Source organism: Nothobranchius furzeri, chromosome 12 (genome assembly GCF_043380555.1).
Source record: "Nothobranchius furzeri strain GRZ-AD chromosome 12, NfurGRZ-RIMD1, whole genome shotgun sequence".
Lineage (NCBI taxonomy): Eukaryota > Metazoa > Chordata > Actinopteri > Cyprinodontiformes > Nothobranchiidae > Nothobranchius > Nothobranchius furzeri.
Window position 1 is genome coordinate 33,794,240 of NC_091752.1, and position 9,946 is coordinate 33,804,185.

Here is a 9,946-nt window from a genome sequence, read left to right on the forward strand (position 1 = left end):
AAAGAAAAACGAGTCGAGATAAAAAATATATGTCTGTTTAAGCTTGGATCGGTTTTTAATTTCTCTCCGCTGAACATCGTCGTAACTAAACACAGAAGCAACTTTTTAAAATAAAAAAACATCTGAATCAAAATAAAGGGGATGAAACACAAAAAAACTTTTTAAAAAGTAGTTTTTGATTGTCAAGACGTCACACTTCATAAGAATTAAAAAATAAACGTTTCACCTCTCAGGTCTGTATAGAGATCTAATAGCCAAACAGAGTTGAACTACTATTAGGTGCAATCTAATTTGTAAATATCTGAACAAATAATCAAGTGTATTGTTTGTTAAATGGTCATATTGGTCCAGTAGTTAAAGTAAGAGGGGTAATAAACATAAACATTCTTTAAAAACAATTGTTTAAGAAATCCTTCATTTATATTAATGCAAATGATTAAAAAACCTGGTTAACTTATACAAAAGTCAATACATCCAACAGAAGAAGCCATCGTTTTATCGGAACACCGATGAGTGGCCAGCACTCATAAACCTTCCTGTAGGCTGTGGCGTAAGCTTCCATTCGATGAATAAGGCGTGTACTCTTCCAGGAGAACGGGTGCATTTCTCAGCATCTCCTGAAAATGCTTCAAAGTTGCAGCGTAAAGGTCCGTCTGCAGCACCAATGACCTAAACAGGTTGATAGGCTCTGCTTTGCGAAATATCTCAGGAACCTGGACTTCCTCTGGCAATTTGCTGTTCCCAATCAGAGCATGATGAAGCTTTTTCTCCTGCAGGCTCCTCTGCAAGAAGCTGAACACATCCTGAAGGCGGCGCTCCAAACTCTCGGTGCCCCACGCAGCCGTCCTTGTTCTCAGCAACAAGTGCACCACGGCGGTCTTTAGGTGGTAGCTCGTGAGGGCACTCTGTCCCGTCAGTCTTGATTGCTTCCTGTGTAGGAAAGTAACGATCTGGAGGCAGTGTAGGTGACACGAGGTTTGTGGGAGGTGTTTGGCTAAATGTTTCATCAAGTTTCTCTCGTAGACGGATAAAGAGAGAGGCCAGTATGGGTCTGGTAAGCTGTCGCGATCCGATGGAAAATGCGAGACAAAATAAGCATCGGTGTCTCCCAACTGGACCACCGGGATGAGGTTTAGAACGACGACTTTCCCAGAGCGGAATCGGATCTTCAGAGCACCAGCAGAATCCAGGTTACGAAAAGTGACCTCAAAGTCGTACTTGTGAGATATGCGGCCCCACGCTTTGGTAACAGAGACCTGGAACCACTTCATGACTTGATCTTTGGCTAAGAAATGCGTTCCTTTAGAGCACAGAAGCTCGTCTGGACCGAGTGCAAATTTGACTGCATCATTCCTGCCGTGCAACAGACAAAGCATGTCCTCTCCCAAGTCTGCAGAGCCACAGAGACAGCCCACTTCTTCCTCCCCAAGTCTGCTCACACTTATTTTGCCACAACCTTGCATGTCTGGAGGCATGTCCCTGGAGGAGCTGCACCACAGATCATACTGGAAGGAGTGAGGATCTGGAGGTGAAAAGGGAACCATAAGGTCACACATCAGAGGCGTACACACCTTCCAAGACTCAAACATGCTTCCGATTCCCACAAAATCCCCAACTTCCATGTCTGTGTTTCTGTCACACATGCTCCTGAGTGACTCCAGCAAGTCATCGGTAAATCCCTCCACAAACTCCCTCACCCTCCAGTTTTCGTGGCCTGAAGCGTAGGTGCATTTGTCGCAGAAGTTCCTCAGAATTTGCTTATCTGGTACCATCATCCTGGGCGGGACAGATCCACTCTCATCGTCATCCTCAACAGGACAGATTTTGGGGTCAGCGAGGTCCACCCTGCACATCTCGATTGCAAAGAATATCACAAAGGACACGGTGCTCCAAAAGTACCACCGATAACCTTCCTCTGAGCTGGTTTCCTCCTGCCTGGAGTCCCTCTGTGAGAACTCTCTCTCCAGCTTGGCCTGCTCCTTCTTAAGCCTCTCCTCGTGTTGTCTCATGCGGGCCATCATCTCCTCATCCTGCTCTGGCAGCGTGATGTTTTCTTTGGGAAATAGCAAGGGGCGGTTCAATATGGCAGCAGCCACCACCATGCACACCCGTGCAATGGCTCCCTGCATCTTGAGTCAGACTTTAGCATGCACGCCACGGACGTTGCTGCTGCTGCACCTCAGATCCTGAAATGAAAACATTAAAAAGTTTCAGTTGGTTGTATGAGGTACTCCACCCACTGCAGGAAACAGACTGCAATACTAAATACGGAGACTATGCAGAGTGACACACCCATCCACTGTCGGGCTTTGCAACAGAGAAGGAAGGAAGACTGAGACATTTAGAAAAATATCACCACTTACCTACTAAATGCGTCGTAGGATTTACATCTTAGAAATTGTTCCATTCCAAATAAAGAAACAAGTTAAAAACAATAACTCCTAGCTTTTGGATATGATTATCAAATAATTTTTGCTATTAAAGTCAGAAAATGAGGGTACATTTAGGACTTCCCCTGGTATGTATGAAAGAGGAAGTACGCACGCACCTCATGAGATCCCTGCAACACTTTTCGATGATGGGTTGTTGTGTTTTAGAATAAAAGGGCAGCAGGATCAGAGTTGTTGAATCCACAGAAACCCGCAAGACTTCCATGACTTATTCACCGGGAAGCTTTCCAACACTTACATGGATCCCTCCATCAAAACAAACACGGAGCCAAACAAGAGGCCCAACGAGGCGCATTCAAAAGCATTTCTGATGAGCCAGCATCACCACGAACTCAAGATCACATCAGCGGGCTACATTTAGGGAACGTCTTTACATGTCCTGTCTTATCTAGTTTCTACCCAGTTTAAATTATAGTAAAACGAAACTAAGAAGTTGGTGAGCACAGTTAACTAGCAAAGTTCAGTCTCTGCTTCCCAGGATTTTATAAGACAATTGTAAGTTATAGATTTTGTAGCAGAACAAGATGCCGATGTGTAGGATACATGGTCAGCAGATATGCACAGCCGATTTCTTCCCCTAGTTGTAAGTGAATTTTGATTTGCTTTGAAACTTTTTGTTCATTTATAATCACTCATAAATGCTCAATTACATAACATTTTACTTAAAAAAACAAAGCTCTAATAATTGAGCTGAGCCAGAAGGAGAAGCTCTAATTTTACTGGTGGGTTTACGCTCCAAACTTCATCTATAGTCACAAGCGGCCCAAATTAGTTTTCTGCACAGGGTGTCTGGGCTCTCCCTTAGCGATAAGGTGAGAAGCATCGCCAATCGGTAGGGGCTCGGCGTAGACCCGCTGCTCCTCCACATTGAAAGGAGCCAGTTGAGGTGGCACAAGCATATGGTTAGATGCCTCCCTCATGAGGTTTTCTGGGCACGTTCAACTGGGAGGAGATCCCAGGGAAGACCCAGGACACGCTGGAAGGTGTAAATGGATAGATTCATTAAAATGCAGTCAAATTTTTTTATAGAATAATTGCTTTTTTCCAAAAAACTGTGCTCCAGTTTGGAATTTTGTTCTTTCTACTAAATAAATAATAAAATACACAAACTAAGGCCAAATTTGTAAAGTTACAGAATTTTGGGAAAGAGCGTTTTGTAAAGTTACATTATCTGCCTCACTGATGTAATAGACTTAATAAGTCCCTCCTCTGTTGTCTTAGCAACAAAATAGAAAGCTGAAATGTGGAACAAATGAAACGCTGACTAACGGAATGGTGTCTTACATAATTTGGTCTCTATGTTTAGCGTCCAACAACACAGAGCCATAAGTTTAACGAAGCGCACACTTATTGGAAAAAAAAGGAAAAGCTTCTGTTGACCGGCCTACGTCACCTACCTGCGGGCTTTCCTGGTGGACGTTTATGATGGTAAAGTTGATTTAACAGAGGGTAACCATATTTCTATTTCTAAAAAAAGAGGACAGGAGATCTGTGCCTACCGGTGACATCACACTATGGCAACACAACACAGACCACGTTGGGACCCATTTTTTTCCAGGTGAAGAGCTAAAATTAATATCAGATTCTGCCAACAAAACGGCTCTAAAACAAATCATATGTAAATGTTTTGCATATTTATTGCTAAATCTCATTTTTTTGCTGCTTTAGTGCTGCAACAACGTTTTATTAATAAGAAATTATACCTTTTGTTTTACTACAGCATCGGTAAGCTTCCTGTGCACAGATTAAGGATGCTTGTTTCAGCTGTGAGATTAGACGATAGTCAATAATAAAAAAAAAAAGTTTGTCATGGACTCCATGGAAACTTTCAGAGAATCCACAAATAGTGGCTTTCAAATGGTTTTGTAACTGACAGATTTTTGTGAGTTTAGAAAAGAAGCAGATGAGACGGCATGTCCGACAATTTTGTTTTTCGTCGGACAATATTAGAACATGTCAGTAATGACTGAGGTGTTTTTATAAAAACTGTATAATTAACACTCCTGGACAGGGTAGGAATTACACAGAGGCTTCTGGAGAGCCCAATGAAGCTGTTTTATTTATTTATTTGTTTATGTGTAACTGGACTCAGCCGCACTGCTTTGTCCAGACAAGAAACGTTCTACATTGTGTAAACGACGAATCACTCAAGAGGTTCAGGTTCAGCTCAACTGATGGTGTTTTTATTCTCCAGCTGCACAGAATGGGCTAACACACAGTTCAGCAGCAGTGAAAATCATCTAGCCGATCTCAGCTCATCTGTCAATGATAAAAGAATCACATGAAGAGCCGCCGCGTAGCGCGGGAAAAACAGAGTCGGCTCGTTCACACGTATGCTGCGACTAAGAGGCACCCGCCCCTTCAAAGTTCTCTGCACGGCCCTGGAGGATATAACCTTGATGAAACCATCCCATTCGCTATCAAACTGTGCAACAGTAGTCAAACACCTTACCAACATGTTAGTTAAAAGGTCATACAACATCCTGTCCTTCAGTGCAACTTTCAAACAGTAAGTTAGAAGGAGCTCCGTGAAACACTTACCTCACCCCATTACAGCTCCGAACCGACTGGAGTGGGGGGGAAGTGACGTCATAGAACGAGGCTATTCAAAATAAATGACCCAAACAAACTTTTCTCTAAATGTCTAAAAATATATATTTAAAATGAGAATAAAACAATTGTTTAGGGTAAGTAAAATAAAAGTAATTATATAAGTAAATTAAATAAAATTAGGGATTTTTGGTGGAATTAATTGCTCATTTTTCTTTCCATGCTACATATGTTTAGCTCTTATGTTGGTGGATGATACAGACGGCTCAATAAATCGTCATGTACCATCAGTTCTGGCCTTCTCAATATTGACTGAACCATGCAGTAAGAGCTTGACCAACCCCTCCTGCCGCGCGGTGTGGTTTCAAGGTTCAATGGCAGTACCCGTAACGTCCAGCAGAGGGTAGAAGTTGGTCAGGAATTGGCGTCGCTGGACATAGTCGGTGAGTAGATTTTTCTTGTATAATTGCTCTTAAAGGAAGCTCTTAAGCTTGGCGTGAAGAGAAAACGGAGGCGATGGGGTCGTTCCACTTATATAATCCACAAGGGGTGCCCACGTGGTGGGCGTACATTTAAGCTCTTCATGATTGGCTGATGCTGAGATCACCCTTCCAATAGCAGCTCGCTTAAGGGCTAAGACTAGACGAAATAGAACGGATAACGGCAAAGTAAAATACACTCTATCTTACATAAAATTGATTAGTGGATCACTAAACAAAAAAGCTTTAAAAACTATAATTATTTGCACACCTATAATTTGTTTGGATGTGTGTAACATTTCTGTAGTGCACCCCCTGGCATATGTTTCATCTTCTTTGTTCAATTTTGTATGCAATTTGTTAGTATACTTATCACCTTGTTCAATAAGTTTTGAGAAAAAAGGCAAAGTAAAATGGAAGACTTGCAGGCTGCAACAGTAAGTGAAACGGCCCTAAATGAACAGATTACAACTCTGCAAAAGGAAATTCAAGACTTAAAGGACTCACTTCATGATGAAAGTAATGAGAAACAGGGCATTAAAGATTCAATCAAATGCAAATAACAAATGTTAGCTCATTTACGTGAACTTCTAGAGCATGACTTCGACATTTCCATATACGTATCAACTGCAGCATCAAATCGCAGCCAGCGATCCTCAGCCTCCCATCTTACAGCAAAACGAGCTGAAGCAGCAGCAGAACTAGCAGCAAAAGAAGTTTAATATGAGGTCGCGCTGGAGCAACAAAGACAAGAAAAAAATAAAATAAACTCTAAGAGCATAAAAAACAGGTGGCAGTTCAAAATGCAGAGTTAGAACGCCTGAGTGCACAAAAGGATGCGAAAGCGGCCCAAGCCAGCTAAAGCATATGACAGGCATTTACTACAAGCGGGTGATGTATATACAGTCAATTACAGATGAACAGGTGAGCCCAAATATCACACCCAAACAGCTTTACCTCGCCTTTGATTCTGTGCAGACAGCTCCCCCTAGTGTTACCCAGCTATTACAGGCAGTTCAAGACAGTATAAGATTAAACAAACTTCCTACACCAGAACCTACAGTTTTCATTGGCGACCCAGTACATTTTATTGAATGGGAATCCACATTTACATCACTGATTGATCGAAAGGGCATCTCAGCAGCAGATAAACTGTACTATTTAAAAATATATGTAACACGGTCGGCTCGCAAATGCATTGAAGGGACTTTCTTCAGGAGTGATGAAGTTGCATATAAGGATGCTTGGGACAAGTTAAACCAAAGATATGGCCAGCCCTTTATGATACAGAAATCATTCAGAGAGAAGCTATCAAACTGGCCAAAGGTGCAGTCCAGAGATGCTGATGGATTAAGAACTTTTGTGGACTTCCTAAATGCATGCATGCTCGCTATGCCTCACGTAAAGGGTTTGCAAATACTTAACGACTTCGAGGAAAATCAAAATTTACTGCATAAACTACCATATTGGATAAACGCAAGATGGAACAGACAGGTAACAATGACTTTAATGGAAGGTGGTGAGTTTCCAAGTTTTAGTGACTTTGCATCCTTTCGCTCTGTTGAAGCTGAAGTTGCATGTAACCCAGTCACCTCCATTCATTCTCTTCGTTACTCTGAAACTAACAGTGACAAAATAAACACAAGAGAACCAAAAGGGAAGCAAATGTTTTTAAGAGAAATTCAACTGAACAAAGTAACACACAGTCAATAATAAAAACATCAAATTATTTTTCATGTTCTCTGTGTCAAATTGCACATCCACTCCACCAGTGTCCAGATTTCTTAAAACTGTCTCTAGAAAACAGAAAAAAGTATGCAAAGGAGAACAAACTTTATTATGGTTGTCTCAAACAAGGTCATAATACCAAAGACTGCAAACGCCGGTGTCGACGTAATCGATTACGTCGAGACGTTGTCCCAGCCCTACTCTCTAGCTGGGAGATTCGGCCCTCAGAGTCGTTACTCACCTATACCTTTGTGGTTTCAAGTCTTATAGCTCTTTGTGCAATTTAACCTGGGTCACCAGTAAAACACATGATGCTCTGGTGGTTTTCTGAGCTCACGTCAAGTATGTCAAAGGCATTTTAATATGTGAAGCATTAGGTGTCAAATTTTATTGTGTAAATATGGTTGTTTCATTTTATAGCATAACCGAATAAGCATTCTTTACTAAATTGTATAAAATACGAGACTCTGAATCAGATATCTTTAATACTTTGAATAAATGATTGAATCACAGAATCGGTGTTTTTTGTTGCATTGTGTAATTATAAAATCCTTAAACCTTATGCATCTGTAGAGATGAATACATACTAGAATCAACACTGTTTGCTATCAGTTGTTAATTCTGAGAATGACCGAGCTTATTAGCATATGAGCTTATATCATGTATAAATATCCAAGATACTTATATGATCAATAGAAGCTCACACACCAATTCACTTGGTCTCATTTTAATCCAAAGATTAATGGTTAATTTAAGATAATTAAATTTTATAGCAAGCGTTTATTTTCGAATCAAGCTAGGAATCTTTGCTTTTCAATAACCAGAAATATACCTTTTCTGTGTTTCGTTTCAATAATGAGGCAAGTTTAAAAATGAAGAAATTTTACCACTAACAATTATAAACTTAAGGATTTGAACGACAATTATAAACGACAAATCACGGATGACAATTTAATGACAATTTTTAACAGCTTTGATATTAAACTTGTTTTAAAAGGCAAACCTGTGGCTGGATGAAAGCTAAATTGGAAATGCGAGTTTGGATGCGTGAATGGAATTCTCAGGTTTCTTTCAGAGAGATGAAAAGCGTTCTGGATGAAAATGATGTTTTGCGGCTACCTGAGTCGTTTACTTAGAGGAAACAGCATCAAACGTCATCTGTCGATTAGTGTCTACCTCACCCAGTTTCCGGAGACCCCCATTCGGATCCGAGATGTCAAGTGGAGATGATTTCCTCCGGGCACGAGGATGGTAGAAGGACCTCGATGCGACCAAATCAGTCCTGGGTTGTCTCTGTGGGTCACACGACTGATGAACTATTGGCGTCTCAACATCCGTAGCTCTGAAGGAGTTTTTCGCCTTAACTTAACTCAGAAATCAATAACTTCTGGAAGAAGTTTTCGTCAGCTGGTTACAGGTTACGTTGATTCTTAGCTATTCTGATCAGCGTGAGTGAACAGCTTGCAGAGGATCAGGGCGGCTGACCCGTCTCCTCAGGATGTTGTTGGTTCAAGAACTGACTTGAAGCTGGTGATGGTTAGTTTACAAAGCTCTCAGAACACTCCCACTCTCTCAGCAAGAAAGCTTTGGTCATGCGTCAAAAACATGTGTTGGCAGTTATTGTTTAAATGAACTCTGAGTTAGATGGATAAGGTGGAAGTGACCTTCTTTGCTGAACACATTACTGTCAATCATAATTACAATTAATCATTATACCCAAAGCATAATAATTCATTTCATGTAATTAAAATACCTTTATACTGAACCAAGTGATTATACATGCTGATTATAATAAACAGTAATAAAGTGAAAGAGTTTTGTTAATATTATTTAATTATTATCATCGTGAACTTGAAGTGTCCTTCTCCTGGGATGGAACAGCAGCAGATAAGATGGTTCTTTAGCAGACATCATGGCTCCTTGGTTAATCTGTGGATTTAAAAGTATTGTTTGACCCAGCTTGACCCAGCTGGGTAAATGTGACCTTTGCCACAAATTAGAGGACCTTCCGTGATGCTACAGCATCTTAAGTGATTATTAAGAACTTTGTCTTCAACATGCTTTCTCCAACCTTCATCTTCATTTAAACACAAGTAAAACAAAGTTCAAGATCTTCAACCGTAACTTACCTCAATCAACTTTCCACCCTAGTTTTGTTTCCCTGGATGGTACAGAACTAAACTTGTCAGTTCCTATAAGTATCTGGGTATCTGGCTTGACAGCAATCTTTCTTTTGACATTCACATAAATTCTTTACTTTCTAAAGTCAAGTCAAGAATTGGGTTTCTATACAACAAGTCATCCTTTACTCATTCTGCAAAGCAAACCTTGCTCAAAATGACAATCCTTCCCATCTTAGACTATGGTGGCATCATTTATAGGACTGCTTCCCAAAAACTCGATGCCATTTTTCACTCAGAAATCCGTTCCATCACTGGTGCCCTTTCACTACTCATCATTGTGATCTGTACTCACTCGTTAACTGCCCATCACTATATTCCTGCAGGTTGCTACCTTGGTATCAGTTCATATACAAAACAATCATTGGTAGAACCTGTCATATCTTCACTCATTACTCAATACTTCCAACAACCAGCACAATTTACATTCCAGTAACTTAATCATTATGGTTTTTCCCAAAGCTTGCACCTCCTTCGGCCGCTCATCATTCCAGTTTGCTGCTTCCAATGCTTTAGCATGAGCTGCAAAAATCACTAAAGCTCACTACTTATATTCTAT

The 9,946-nt window shown here is 40.7% G+C and overlaps 1 protein-coding gene across 1 annotated transcript; it reads right to left on the reverse strand.

The window, feature by feature from the left end:
* Nucleotides 1-32: 32 nt before the first annotated feature.
* Nucleotides 33-5,062, reverse strand: itprip (inositol 1,4,5-trisphosphate receptor interacting protein). Its single transcript, XM_015944894.3, has 2 exons — nt 4,992-5,062; nt 33-2,186 (listed from the first exon to the last, which is right to left on the reverse strand). Exon 2 carries the CDS (start codon nt 2,127-2,129, stop codon nt 525-527), a length of 1,605 nt encoding a protein of 534 aa, XP_015800380.3. The 5' UTR covers nt 2,130-2,186; nt 4,992-5,062; the 3' UTR covers nt 33-524.
* Nucleotides 5,063-9,946: the final 4,884 nt, after the last annotated feature.

Excerpts from the sequence above, each read along its gene's own strand:
- itprip (XM_015944894.3), bottom strand. The coding sequence starts at position 2,129 with ATGCAGGGAGCCATTGCACGGGTGTGCATGGTGGTGGCTGCTGCCATA.